Raw genomic sequence first — 15,137 nt, 5'->3', positions numbered from 1 at the left:
ACGTTGTGGGAGAATGACAAAGAACACTGGACTAGCCATAGCTATAGAACACAAATAGTTTTAATGAGTTATTTTATATTTATAAATAAAATAGGCCATGACAACACACCTGAACATACAGTACTTTCCCCTTAGGGATTCTGATTTTTTTTTCTTTCTATTTTCTTTAGTTTGAAATAAAGAATTTCAGATTTCAAATACATGACTACATTTGAAGCATGCCTAGTGCAGCAGCCATCCTGTGTTCATTTATCAATTATGATTTTGGGAGGCTATTTCCAAGATATAGCTAAAAAAAACACAAAAATAAAGCTGATCTGCATGCAGAATACTAATAATAATATGGAAATTCAGTGTAGATTTATTGACTTATTACAGGTTTCTGCTTTCTGAACATGGATCCAGATGCGGCTACTACAGCACAGAATAAAAATCCCTCTGTGTTACTGCGACGGGAAATCAGAACATCCCTTACCACTCTGCAACTTCTTCCTTAGATACATTTCCTTTGTCTAAACTTAAGATAGGGGAAAAATGAAAGAAATCCTTGCCTATTTAAAAATTAATTCACAATAGCAGTACCTTATAGTCTCCTGTCTTTCCATCCTGTCCCCTACCAATTAAATGAGGGCAGACTGGTAACTTTGTCTGAAATGTCTTCTCAAATAGATAATTTAATTTGGATCAGTTTTCTGCAATCAAAAAGATGAAGAGCAAACAAGATTGTTTTAAGTCTATCACCCTATGGAAAAAACAGATTAAAGAAGACTGACTTTCAGAGGGTAGGCTCAGTACTACTTGAAAACTAGAAAGGCCAACTTGAAAACCGAGGAGTGAAGAGGGGCATCTAAAGACCAGCAGCCACTGGAAAAGCTGATGGGAACGTGTTCAGATATCTGTTGATGGCACTGAAAGTGCACAGGTACATAGCAATGTTGCATGGTATTTCCATCCTAAATCGCTTTGCCAAATTAACTGTTAGACTGCAGTTTTTCTGCTAGCTCTCCCCTTCAAGCAAACTATTTGTCCCACTTTAAGGCTTCAACCAAAATGATTCAGTCATTTCCAAGAGGAAGCTGAAGAATGTTATTCTTTTTTCTGTTGAAAAGCTCCTAAGTTCTAAGTTATGGAACAGGATCTTGTCCTTGGGCAGCAGATAGTCCTCTTTCAGAAGGATATGGACCAGGACATGCAGGATGAGAGAGACAGCTGAAGTAACACAATCAGCCAGGAGGACCAACAGCCCTCCAAGGTATTTAAAGCAAGTATGCAGTCACTTGAATACCTAGAAATAATCACTTTGCAGTGATATTTTAGTTGGCACGTCAGGAGATCAGAATCAGGTTCTAGCTTTAGATGGACTTCATCCCATCTGTGTAATTCTTATACAGCTTCATCAAGTTATTTAAGCAGGCATGGTAAGAAAGAGTGAGAAGGGAACTATGGGGAGAAGTCTGAATTAGATGCAAACTGTTTAATTAACTATCTCAATATAAGTGTAAACTCTATTTTATCAAAAAAAAAAACAACCTACAAACAAAAACGCACACACAGAGTGCATCATTCCTTGCTCCAAAGAAACATCTTCCAAAAGAAGAGGCCAAACTGGGACTAAAAGACAGAATGTATATTAAAACCTTAAGTATTCTAACTGAAGAGTTGGCAGAACTAGTATGCCCAGGGGAATCAATCCCTCATCAGACATGCAGGCATCTACCCATCATGCACGCATAGTATGCTGGTTTGGAGATGCATCACGACATACACAATGTCAGAAGCAGCCCAACAGAAAAGTATTTCAAGGGGAACCAAGAAAAGAAACTTTTTTAGCGCCAAGTGGATATTACACTCCAAATAGCTTTTCCTCATTTCCAAAGCAGTTAAAGCAAGAAAAATAAATAACACAACACTGAAAGATGCAAACAAAAGCATAAAGCATATTCATCACAAAAAAGCAGGATCCAATGTATCACTACACTAAACAGGACTCTCTTGTGTTCAGAAGGGGACAACGTAACTGGCAAATTGCTAGACACCTCCTTCCCTATTGATCAGACCCCAAATCTGCTTACTTTTCTGTATCAAGTAAATTCAGATTAAGAATACAGAATTTCTTAGTGGGGAAGAAGATAGAAATGTTGGTCAGCCTCTTTGTAAAAGATACCAAATGTGTCACAATAAAGACAGTGACCCACTGAGAGCACTTAGTTTCCATACAGAAAAATTGTTGCATCAACCCATAAAAGCCACTCCAGCTCAACAGATGGGATTACATTTTGAATTGTACCTCATAACCCTGAATCCCTTTTCTCTAATCTGTGATTTCAGAAGGTGGTGAACACGCAGTGGATCACCCTATGTGTGTGTATTGGGCAAAAACCCTTATCTGCCTGAACAGACTGATCTGGAGGTCACCTGTCAAGAGAGAGACTGAGAACAGCAAAAAAAAAACCGAACAGCAAAAAAAAAACCCAACAAACAGCGTAAGAGCCAAACAAGATGGAGCCAGATAGCCTGGGAAGACCCAGAGTGACTGTAAAGACCACTCAGAAGTTAAATAGGAGGTAATGGATGTACAGTGTAAAGGCATTAGTGCTTAGTCCAGACCTGAATCTCTCCTTGACATGGAGAGTGGCTATAAGTAGGTGCTTATGACACTTCAAAAACCCTGTATTTCTCCATTTCCTTCTGCTGTCAAGTGCCTCTGAAAGGGTAAACCATGCACTGGGGTTATGCTAAAAGTCAAGGGTCATGGCAGCGGCCTGCAACAGCAGCTATGCAGTTTGGATTCAGCGCAAGTCCTGGGGCTGGATACTACAAAGGATAGAGTCTGAAAGAAATGATAGGTGAAGAAAATGTGAATCTGGCAACCACCTTCTTCAGGAGCACTCTAGGGCCCAAAATTCACAAACCCCCAACATCCACAAGGGAAGAATTAAAAAAACCCACCTAGATAGCAAACGGAGAGACAATAGCTGGCTCAGAAGTGCATTTCTATTTTATCAGATATGAATTATAAATCAAACACAGCAGGCCAGAGAAGGAATCATTAATTTTTCAGTTCTTGAACCACAGATATCATGTTTAGCTCTATCCCACTAGCCTTTGTAATACAATGCAAGAAAAATTCCTTGGCAAAAGTAATTAGCCATTGTGGAATGAGATACAAATGAAACTTTAAAGACTACAATGTTACCATTAAACTTTAAAAGACAGACAACGAAGCTTTAGTATGTGTATCTCCATATTCATACATTCATGCAGATTTAAGTGTTAAAGAAACGAAACAGTCTTGCTGCATGACATTCCCTTGCATTTGAGGATGACCCAAACTGACATTAGAATAAGCCATATTCAGAAGCCCTGTGAAAGAATGATCCCCATTAAGTCCTGGGCTGACAGGGCATAAGCCTGGAGTTGGCATGTATGTGCAAAACTTCCCAAACACCAATACTCCAGTTGTACAGTGCCTCTCAGCCTCAGTTTACATCTTTGAGGAACGGGGATGATAGCACTGATTACCTAATTCACATTATGCTGCTTGACACCAGAAGGGACAGAGACATCAACACACAGAGCGGCATTGTTTTGCCCCAGCTAACTAGCAGCGTAAGAAAAACAGCCACAGATAAAATCTTGCACTTCATGCAGAAGAAGGGTTAAGCAACTTGCCAGAGAAACTACAGAAGGCTTTTTGCAGGATTAAGACCTGAGCCCAGGCACTAGGCAGCCCTAATAATAGTCCTAACCACAAAATCATTTCTAAATACATATACACACCTGAGCACTTCCCCAGCTCTATGTCTTTTATAGCCTTGCCCTCTGACTGAGGAATGGTGTCTCCTGGGCAACTCCCAAATGGGAATCACAAGTAGTCTTATGTAAGTCAGAAAGGGTCCTACAAAGGCTTATGACCACACTCAAAGCTTCTACTAGAAAGGGCCCAAATGTGAAACAAAAGATCACTATGCTATGTTCTATCATCTGGTCTTCTTCAGCGTTACGGCAGGAAACCAGATTGTTCCCAACCTGTTGAAAATATTATTTATTATCAACAGCAGGGCCAAATTCAATGTCACATATAAGACCTTGTATCTTGCTATCATTGTAATCTATCTGTCAAATGCCATTTTCTGAAAATACACAAAGATGACACTACCAGAACCATCCCATTTCAAGGAACCAAACTTTTCACTATTATAAACAAAACTGTGTCCGCCTGTCTGCCTCCACTATTCCCCAGCTTCTTGAGAGCATTGCTCATATAGACAGGCTTTTATTTCAAAATTTAACTTTCAGAATAGATATATTACGTAAGATGAGGGTACATTCTCAGCAGAGCCCTGCTTAGAAGAGCTGAAGTGGTCCTGGCGGTTTATTTTTTGATACAGTTCTGTGTCTGGATGTGGCCTAAAAGTTTTGTTCTGCAAATCACATCGATTTTATGGCCACACTCAGCAAGTCCTGCTATTTTAATCATGCATTGTCTTTGCACTTTGAAATTTCTAGGCAAATATTAATCCCCTTTGCTGCTGCAGATGCTACAACTTCCGTACATGAATTAAAACTTACCTCATCAGATTCAGTGGTTTCATATCTCCTTCTGTCTGACTATGTATCAGGAACCAGCCATTTTATATACCCCTTTCCTACAGAATTATCAAAACTTGGTCAGTTGAAAAAAAATTCCAGTGCCTGCTGATGCTTTTGTTTTTGCTACAAAGACTTGTTAGTCATTTACACAAAATGTATTATGTGCAAAGCCAGCCTACTTGTGCACTGATCCAAGGTAAAAACTATAGACAGAGGCTGTCGCTTCATATAGCGTTATTTTTAACTGCACATAGCATGAAATCTCTTTAAAACGCATAGTATGAAAACATTACTACACAAGCTTGTACTTGGTTCTTTGCAGAGTAACTACCATCCAGTGTAAATAGAGTTAAAGAATATGAGAAGTAATGACCCTGTGCATTAGGACACTAAATTATAACTATAACTGATATATAACTATATTACATTAAAACAGGGTTAGCATGCATGTTCTGTTCACCGTTATGGCTCTACTTGTAGCAGTTTTCACCAGCTTCTGCCCACTTCTCAAACAGGTTTTAACCTGGTTCAAGGCCAACTGCAGAAGTTGTAACTGAAGGTGGGCAAGAAACAGAACTGATTTGGAGGTAGGGACCAGAATAACATTTCTCATCTAATAAACTTGTGAGAATGGGGAATTCCGGTTGTCAACTAGACAGCAGTTAAGAAAGGAGATAAGATTCTTTAACCAGAAATGCACATACACAGGAAAGAGTTCATGCCTTTGGGGTCTTGCTAACAATTTTTAACCAAGGCAACATCAGGGCTACCTGCTACGTAATAACCAAAGAAAAGGATTCCTGCCAGGCTAAATCCCAACTCCATCCTAGAGACCTTTGTGAGCCACAGACATAAAACATATGGACAGAGCTAATGTCTGTACAACCGCTAAAAACTAACCTAGATTGCCAAATCAAATCACAACCTTCAATCTACGTTCAAGGAATAACCCATTAGAAAAGTAATGTGCTTCCGTGTGGCCAGGTGATAAGGCAAGGGTCTTCAGAAAGGATAGATGTGAGACTTATGCCTCATACAAGGGAGAAATGAGAAGATAATTTAAAAAAAAAAAAAAAAAAAAAAGAGTTACTGGTCAAAGTCACAGGTTTGACTACATGAAGATGATCATATGGACATCCTCAAGCCCCTGTTCCACCACTGTGCCTTGGAATGTTGGAGGAGAAGCCAAGTTAGCAGTGTGGTTCCAAGAAGTCTCTGGGCAGTGGTTCCCAAGTCTAATTCCAGGCATAAACCCCACAGAGAGAGAGCGCACCCACCTACACAACTAACGGCTCCTGCCGCTTGGAGCCAAGAAACTACATAATCAAATGTAGTTTGGGTTTTTGGTAAAACACGGGAGATGGTTCAGCAAGCTGCTGACAGCAGACAAGGGTTAACCACTGGTGCTCAGCACTATTAGATCATAACACATCTGGAGAGTCTTATTGCTAGGGCAAACATTAATCTTCAGAGAAAGCTAAACATGCAAAATGAGATCTCACTCATGAGAAAAAAATTAAAAGAGAGGTTATACACAATGAAAATAATCCCCAAATAACTTTTGAAACTGAACTGACTGAAAAGGGGGAGAGGAAGTGTTTTTCAGTAAGAAAATGCCTGCCTCTCCCAGCCGACTGGGATCAGAGTAGGCAGAAAAGTTTTAACTTGAACCTTTCAATTTTGAAGCATTTCTGTGATTAACCCAAGTTTAAATTAAAATGATGCTTGTTTATAGAAATGTCCAAGCTTTCCTTATTCCCAGCACTGTACTTAGAACTGTGTTGATATAGATATTACATTGGATTATTTCCCTGAAGACATAAAAGAGAGCTAATGTAAATGCCAATTTAGTTTTAAGAATCCTGGGAGAGTAAGACTTTGTCTGACTTTATTTATGAAAGCCCTTATATGTTTAAGCAGTTTCAAGTTTGCTTTGTTAGGCTCCAACTTAAAAAGTAATTTGTTCATTTAAGAATATTCTGCGATTAGTCTGAGTGCGTACAGCGATTTTCTGTAGAGTAGTAATTTCAAAGTGGCACAAACAAACCTTATTTCCATGGGAATTACTGAGTAGTCAGCCTCTATGAACGCCTCCCTTCATCAAAAAATAATTACATCATTTTATATGTAGCTTGACAAAAATCTGTATTTCACATACTGCCATCTTCATATTCCCTGCCTTGCTCCATAGAGATTGCTGTCCTCTTGTACAAAGGCAGTATTTCCTAATTATATGACTACACATGATATTAAAGTACATAACAAAATGGTGCACATGTACACTGGAAACAGCTGCTTTGGCGTTTAAATCTAAAATTCAAGAGGTCTTTTTTCTGCACCTGGCTCCACTGTCCTTTGTTACCGGATGATCTCAACACGCAGCAGTAGAGTACAGATATTTCATAAGGATTTCACATTTGAAGACCACAAATTCTGTGTTTACACTTTCATAAACAGAAAACCATGGTAACCACTGCAATATCTAAGTATGGGTTACTGTACAGTTTATTCCATAATATCCATCCTGAGAAAAACAAAGAGTCAAGTACCCATTAATGTCTGCATAATAGGTTTAGAGCTCAGAATTTTAGGCACTTTGGACAGCTTTGAAGCAAGTCTCGCTAAATTGCATTCGTAATTGCAGAACAACAATCAGCGACTAATTAAATCCTCTTTCTGGATACAGATTACTGGCTGAAGATTTATGTAGTATACACTACGCTGTGGTGTACTCATTTGAATTAATTATTGCAATCACCAAGCAAGGATCCCCAAAACCGCCTCTCCTACAGTAAAATAGGATCTAGGCTAACTACGGTTTCCAGTCTATGGTGTTCTTTGCAAAAGAATAATACAGAATTTCCGTTAAAAACTGCAGCATTACTGTTTCAACCTCCATGCTTCTTCCTTTCAATTTCATTAGCAGCTCCCACTGACAAATGATCAACTAATAGTAGCTCTGTAACAGTGCAGCCAAATTGAACATTACTCTTGAATTAGTGAGAAAAGTCTTGTATCTGCTGGCTCAAGTCAAAGGACAGTAAATCAGTGTTCCACTGGTTACACACATATAGCACTGATACTGCTTTTAAGATACTTCAGTACGCATCCATTTTGTGCTCTACAATGGCTTATACCAATTTATTACTGTATTCCAGACATCTTCCAATGCAAGCTAAACAAAACCCACGGTTTCCCTTTGCAGGCCTTGAAAAGTTTCCTTGTAGCTGATACACTATGTAAAGTAAGAACAGAAAGCCTACTCCAGGTCATCTTTCACAGGTCACACATAGATCCCCACGCCACAGGGTCCTACAGCTGATTTCAGCTAAGCAGCACCTAGTAACAGAGTAATTTGTTTATACAAAAATAGCAACTGTCCCAGGTTATGAACCTCAAAAATCAGACCTCCAAGGTCACCACATGTATCTGTGTCTCAATTTAAGTTTTATTTGTGTTTTGAACGGTCGCATCCCTTAGTTCACATTACTAGCAAACCAACTGAGCTCCCATGTTGTTTGAACAATTTTGTAGAGATTGCTTCTATTTATAAAAGGATACACGTGTGGCAGACTTGGACAAACGTGGACAGTATTTAAATTAGCATCCTGAAAAGGACCTTAAACAAAAATAGAAAAATTGCTTGTATATCCATGTACAACGGCTGAGAGGCCCACCCTGATCTAATTGAGATGCTCTCTCGTTCCTATTTCCATACATCTTAATCTCTACTCATAAGGAAAAGTAGAAAGGAGGTTGCCATTGGCATAAATCACACGCTGACTACAGCTGCGGATGGCCCATGTACAGGAATAACTTTCATTGCGTTAGCTCTTCTGCCTTTAAAACTATATCTACAGCGAGTGTTGAAATACCGCTGCCATGGCTGCATGCAGATAGCTGTGCATCCCACAGCTGAAGATGTCTAGCTATTTACTGCCATCAACGAAGATGATTCTCCTTTTTCCTCTCCCAAACTACAGGAAGAAAAAATATTCCTGTTGATAATAAACACTGTTGGTTTTTTTCTGAAGGAATGAATTTTTATAGCTTTCAGAAGTTTCCTGTATTGCCAACTTTGATGGTCCCCTTGGAAGCAGAGTTGATAGAATAAACTAGTTAAAAGCAGTAAAACTGAGCTCTCTTTCAGCGTAAAAAAAAAAAAAAACAACAACAAACCCAAAGAAAAACCCAAAAAACCCCATACCACAAAAAAAACCAACACACAACTTTTCACACTTCAGTTAAATGATTTTCCTGTTGAGATTGCCTGTCTCTTCATCTTGCATGACAAGTTTGTCTAGATTCTCTTTACAAAAATTATATACCAAGATGAAATTGCCACAGCTTGAAAGGACATTTCTTTGTCATAACAAGAATAAATATTTTTTAGAAGCTGACAGACATGACAACTGAGATGACTCAGGTCAACCTGGCAAGCCTTACCTTTGCTGGATCGCAAATAGAATGGACAGGCAAAACCTGCCATTAAAGACGCATTTAAGATGGAAAACGTTAAGATATCTCAGGAAGCTAAACTGCATTACTTGAAATCAGTGTTTGTTTGTGAAGTCAGATTTGAAATTCACCTGATTAAACTGATGCACACTTTTTTGCACACTCTTTTTCCTCTATGTACTGTCATCTGCATGACTGTCAGTGAACCTATGCTTTGCAAAGCTGCTCCCTATCAGTTCCAGCAATTTCTTAATTTGGCATGTGGGAAGAAAAAAAACTTAAAAAAATAATCAGAAATACTTTAATAGTGAAGCAGTGAAGTATGGTTTGGAAAGAAAGTTCAAGAAGGGGGAGTTTGTTCTTTTTCACAATTAGCATTACCGACCTCAAAAAAACCCTAGAATGGCTAGAAACAGACGAGGAAGATGAGCTTTGTGTTGCAGAGGTTTCAGAATTACAAGGATCTCTGGTATGACCATTCAGTTAGTCAGAGGGGGAAGCGGATAAGCAGAGTGGTAGCGTTTCCATGTGCTTTCATATGCACCACAGTAAACCTTGAAGTTCTGGCACCATACGTCACAAGCAACTACCACCAGAGCTACACCTGAATCCACAAGCAGCAAGTTATTAGGCCGAGGCCAAACCATGAGAGGCATGTAAGATCACACTCCACGGCAGGATTTATGCTGTCCAGCATCTCAAGATTAAACGATCTGAGCTACAATTTTATCTTTATTTCCTGTTTTGTGCATCTACTTATCAGCATCCAGTTCTATTTCCTCTAGGCTGGTATAAAATCCACCTGTGTTACAGATGAAGCTCCTTAACATCTGTAATACACATTTTAAATCACATTTTATCATGTTCTAACTGAAATCAGAACACTGAACTGGCAGAAGTGAACGTCTGAACATCTGGAACTGGAATTAACTAAAGTCCTTAAAATACTTTAGGTAAGAAAACCATCTTTGGATAGGAGTCAAATTCACTAAAGCAAAGATGATTTTCTATTAGCTTGAACTTTGCTAGTGACTAAACAAACCCAAGTCAAAAAAGCAGACGAGAGTTTCCCCTCTTTTGATCTACGAACACTGACAAGTCATGGGAGGATAAGATCTAACAGATAGTTCAAGAATTTTAGGTACACGTGTTTATACTTCCATTAACTAACATCCAGAATGGTTACTACATTTTTAAACTTTAAAATACTATTACATATTTATTTTAGAACTCTTCCAGTGTAGGATCATATAACTCGGGGGGTGGTGCGCTTATGATTTAAGATGTGCATTTATCATAATATAAGTGTGTCTGAATTAACATACAACTAACCTGTATGTTTAAGCCACTGCAGAAATGCTGAGTCTTTCTAGTTCATGTAATACAGTAACCATGAAATACAAGTGTTGGGGGAATACCAAAATTTTTTTAAAACATTCATGAACGAAGCCGAGCTTTCCTTCTTGCTAAGGTAAATCCACCGGCCCCGCTATTGAGCCATTCTTCCCTGATACTCCTTCTACCATCCGAGTAGCAATGGTACAGGCTATTTCTCTATTTTCTTTCCATCCCTACTGTGACTTCAACTTCCAACTGCTCTTTTACACCATTTTATCACTCCTCGGTTGTTTCCTGAGGGTTATTGATATGAAATTCCCCCGTGTCACAGACTGCATTAGAGTGCCAATTGCATATGTCTGTGGCATATACCTATGATTACCTCCCATTATGACTTCTAAGAACAAAGTTGAAGTCTCATTTTCAGTATATGCTGAATGAGTTTTCACCTTATTTGTGCTTTCACTTCACCCAGAAAATTACCCATTTTATTATTCCATTTAAGGGAACAATATACAGCAGTATTACTACCATTATATCAAAGAAGTAGTGGCACCCGGATCTTTGCTATGAATTACATGTTTCTGCTGTACTTCAAAGATGCTCAAGTGGCTGCACGCTACAGAAAACACAATCTTGAAATGGGTATTTTATCAGAAATTTCTAGTCTACAATATTCAGTTAGAGAATGAATAGCTTTTTTTTCTCCTCACTAAAATAAGCCACAGTTTTTCCTTAAAGCCTTGTGCTTTTAGCTTGCTGTGCAATCTGCAGATGCAGGCACAGCAACTGCTAAACTAACTCGGAGGTTCTTAGCACTAAAAAGTACAGTATGTAGTACAATTTAAACAGGTGAAGAGAACTATTAGCTCCAGAATAATAGTTCATCGGCTGACATTATGTTTTACAGCATTTTGCTTACTGACAATTAAGCTGCATTCTCGACTAATACTGAAGCTACACAACCTAAAATAAGGTGCGAAGTTCTTAAAACTCAGGTTCTTTGAAAGAACACACTAAGGTTTCATCATAGGAGTCGGCAGTCCCAGGCATAAGAGCCCAGCTTCCACTGAAACATGTTAAATTGTTATCTCTAACAAAAAGCCTTATGAGAAATATGAAGAAAGAAGGTTTTGGTAGAAATAAGTTCAGGTCTGCTACAACTGAACCGCTCTGCATTCTTGCAATGTTAAGAAGAATTGGTTCTTCCTTCATTATGCCATTTGATTCGTTCATATAAGTAAATTAACTTAATCATTATGTATAACATTATTGATACGTTCCTTCATAATGAGTAGAGTTAATGCTTGTTTACTCTCCTACTGTGATAAATTAGACCACCTACTCACACGCTTGTATTTATTATTAAAGGAACACACATGGAGAGCTAAAAGCCTGCGATAATACAATTGCAATATATAGTTGCCTTTCCAGGCAATAATCTTGATAGCTAAATAATTTAGTTCCCCCTCATAAAACCAGAAGGAATATAACAGCGATACAGTGAATCCTAAATAGTTAGCTGAGGAAAAACAATAAAGGAGAATCTATAATGGAATTTTCCCAATTTAAAGTACTACTGATTAACACCGCCATGAACTAACAGAGAGTGTTTGAAATACACAGTATCCGCTATGTGCTGCTCTTTAGCAAAGGTGTTTGGACAAAAGCTAAAAATAAAGACTATATTGCTAAAAATCTAGCCCTGGCCTTCAAGTTCAAAGAGCTTTTCATCTCACAGAAGACACTCATAACACGTGGCCTGAGCTCACAAACACATCTAGGGAGAAAGCTGTCAGAGCATCTGGTCTTTATCTGTGTTACTCTAAAATGTTTGCAGTGCCCTAAAAGGATTTTTTTTCTATTCAGTAACTGGTTTAAAAAAAATATTATTATTCAGTTTTTCCACATACATTAACTTCCACTATTCACTGCACCAAAGTTGCTGAAGTCCCTGATATCTCAGCTGAGCCGATCTGCACCCAAAATTGATACCCGAGTCCCATCCACCACCAGTTTCATGTATTTATTCACAGGCTAGTTCATTAACAGACATAGCAGCCTTAGAGCTTAATGACACAAATAAGGAATTAATAAACAGACATGTAAATCTTCATCTTCTTGTGCTATGACAAGCAAGCATGGATTGTATCAATAACACTGCTTAAAGCGATGTTAGGCCGGTGCCTCAACTGCTGCCTATCAGAGATCTACCTAACATCAAAAGAGTTGTGCAAATCAACACCTCTGAAAATTCATGTCTATCTCAGCCTTGAACAACACATCACAAAAAAAAGATCTTCGGGACACAAAACACTACCTATGGAAAAGGATAAAAAAAATACGGAGATGCTCAGGAAAGGGGGAAAAAAACACCACCACTCAAAAGACACTCATCTCAAGCACACTACTTGCTTTGACTCCAAGATGAAGATCTTACTAAAACTGTTCAGGATAAAAAACAACAGCAATTCCATACAAATTTATCTGAGTATTTTTGAATGGACAGGACTTCAGATACTGCCTGACAACAGTTGCTCAATTATGTGTTACTTTTATTACACACAAGACTTGGCAGCAGCAGAGAACGTATGTCTGGGACAGTCCTCAAAAAATTTACTAACACTTCAAGATGCACAGGCCAAATTACAATATTGAGAGGTCCTAAAAATACTTCATTTTGCATGTAATTATTCACTGATAACAGAGGGAGCAGAGTTAAGTTTGAGATTTGGTAATAGACTAAAGCCAAGTGCTTCTTCCATACAGTAACAAATGCTAAAACGGTTAATGTCCTGCTGCCAAAAGGATATTTCAACAACAACCATGTTACCAGGAAAGTCTTACATCACTAAGCAATTTACAGCTCTACATTGGAAGTATCATGTGAAAAATACATACGGCTTCCAAAACAACCTTAGCACGCATCCATTTCTCAAGACGCAGGAAAAATAAATGCCGGCATTAAGACCCCTTTTTTGACTATGAAACCATTTTAAAAAAAAGTCACAACACCAGTGTCAACCAAGTTCATCGCAGAAGCCAACTTCTGTCTTGGGTTTGCCTGCGAGCGCCAAACTATAATTAGATGCCCAAATGATGAATGATAGGCTTATGCTTGTACCAATTCTTGGGGCTGAAACAGTATAATTTCCTGAAAGGATTTACCAGTACTTCATATCAAATACATTAAAAATAAGCAACAAGAAGTCAAGTCACATTAAGCCAAGTGCATAACGCAGTGTCAAGACCTGTTCCGATTTAAGAAACCGTTAGACAAAACATTTGCATTTTATTCTGAAATCCTACATTAAGATTACCATTCCAGTAATGAGCATTTTGAAACATCAAGAATCATATTGCAGTCAAACCAAGAAGGATAAAGACACAGACACATATTCCCACTGTTACACAGCCTTCTGCTTCAACAGCTTCAGAGACCACTTAAAAATTTGCAATGGCGAAACAAGGAAAACAGAGTTTCCAAATAAGTAAAACAATAAATCTTAAGATCCAACAGCGACCTTTCCACCTTCCCAAAAAGCAGCTTCATCAAAGCTCATTTCAGAGCAGTTTTGTAGCATCTCTCCCAAAATACCAACACCACCTCTGCAGGGAAGCTGCCGTTACCCCAGCATAGAGAGGGCTGGCAATCCACATCGCCCAAGTTTATATAAAGGGAGAGGAAAGAGAAAGCTAAAGCACTACGCCGCTCACATATTCATATAATTACAGGAGATCCGCAAGCTGACCGCCAGAGCTCAATTTTTCATTTAAGGGAGAAGGGAATGAGAGAAGAGGAAACGGGGAGTGTGTGTGTGGGGGTGGAAGTTTCCCCCTCCCTCCTTCAAGCAAATCTAAATTTGCTCATTAGGTCCTCAGGCTTTTAGGGACAGTTATATAAAAATATGTAGAATCCGTAAGGCTTAGAATAGGATTCCTTCCAGTTCCGAAGGCTCTGCCGGATAAACCCCGCAGCGCAGGCGAGAGCGGCGGCAGAGGCCAGCGCTCCCTCCTGAGCCAGACGCCGGGCAGGCGAAGCGCCGGCGGGGGCCGGTCACGGTCCCTCCCGGGCACCGGCCCCGCCGGCACGGAGGGGAGAGGGGCTGCGGGTCACCGGCATCTCCGACGGGCAGCGCCGGCAGCTGCGGGAGTCTGACAGGGTCTGCGTGCCGCGAAATGGTGGCTCTGACTTTGAGAGACATCGTACGATGCGGAGCGGTAACGAGCCTCCGCAAAGCCACGCCGGGAGGGGATAGCGGGAGGCGGGCCGGCAGCGGGACCGGCGGCGGCAGGGCCTGCAGGAGCTGTCAAGCCCCGCCGCCTCCCCCCCAAACCCCGGGCCAGGGCGGCCCCAGCCCGGCCCCCCGCCCGGGCCCCCTCCGCCGGAGCGGTACTTACGTGAAAACAAAAAATAAAGTAGTCGAACCCACTAATAAGGCAGCTGCTGTGGAGACGGGGATGTATTTAGTAGGTTTAAACCTCTTTCCAGTGCTGCTGGGCATCCTGTAGCTCACACATCACTGGGTAAATCCGACCCGAGAGGAGGGAGCCGGGAGGACGCGGGGAGAGCGGGCGCGGGGCGGCGGGGCGAGCAGCTGACCTCCCGCACAGGAAATCCCACCCACCCCCGCCCCCCCGCCCCGCTGATGTCAACCAGCCCTTAAGGTAGCGCGGCGGCTCCGCGGGGAGCGCGGCGGCGGCTCCGGCTCCGGGGGGACCGGCCCTGGCCGGCAGGGCGGATCCCC

General features: G+C 40.3%; 1 protein-coding gene across 2 annotated transcripts in view; it reads right to left on the bottom strand.

Annotated features, from left to right (window-relative positions):
- ZDHHC8 (zDHHC palmitoyltransferase 8) overlaps nt 1-14,894 on the bottom strand; it is a gene marked incomplete at its 5' end in the record, with an annotated part of 114,817 nt that extends 99,923 nt beyond the window's left edge. For both annotated transcript variants that reach the window (XM_082491862.1, XM_082491863.1), the window contains one exon: nt 14,791-14,894. In XM_082491862.1, the coding sequence (XP_082347988.1) occupies nt 14,791-14,894 (104 nt within the window). The remainder of the gene's footprint in view (nt 1-14,790) is intronic.
- Nucleotides 14,895-15,137: the final 243 nt, after the last annotated feature.

This window comes from Vanellus vanellus (assembly GCF_965231255.1).
Source record: "Vanellus vanellus genome assembly, chromosome: 16".
Taxonomy (NCBI): domain Eukaryota; kingdom Metazoa; phylum Chordata; class Aves; order Charadriiformes; family Charadriidae; genus Vanellus; species Vanellus vanellus.
This window is presented reverse-complemented; position numbering and strand designations above follow the sequence as displayed.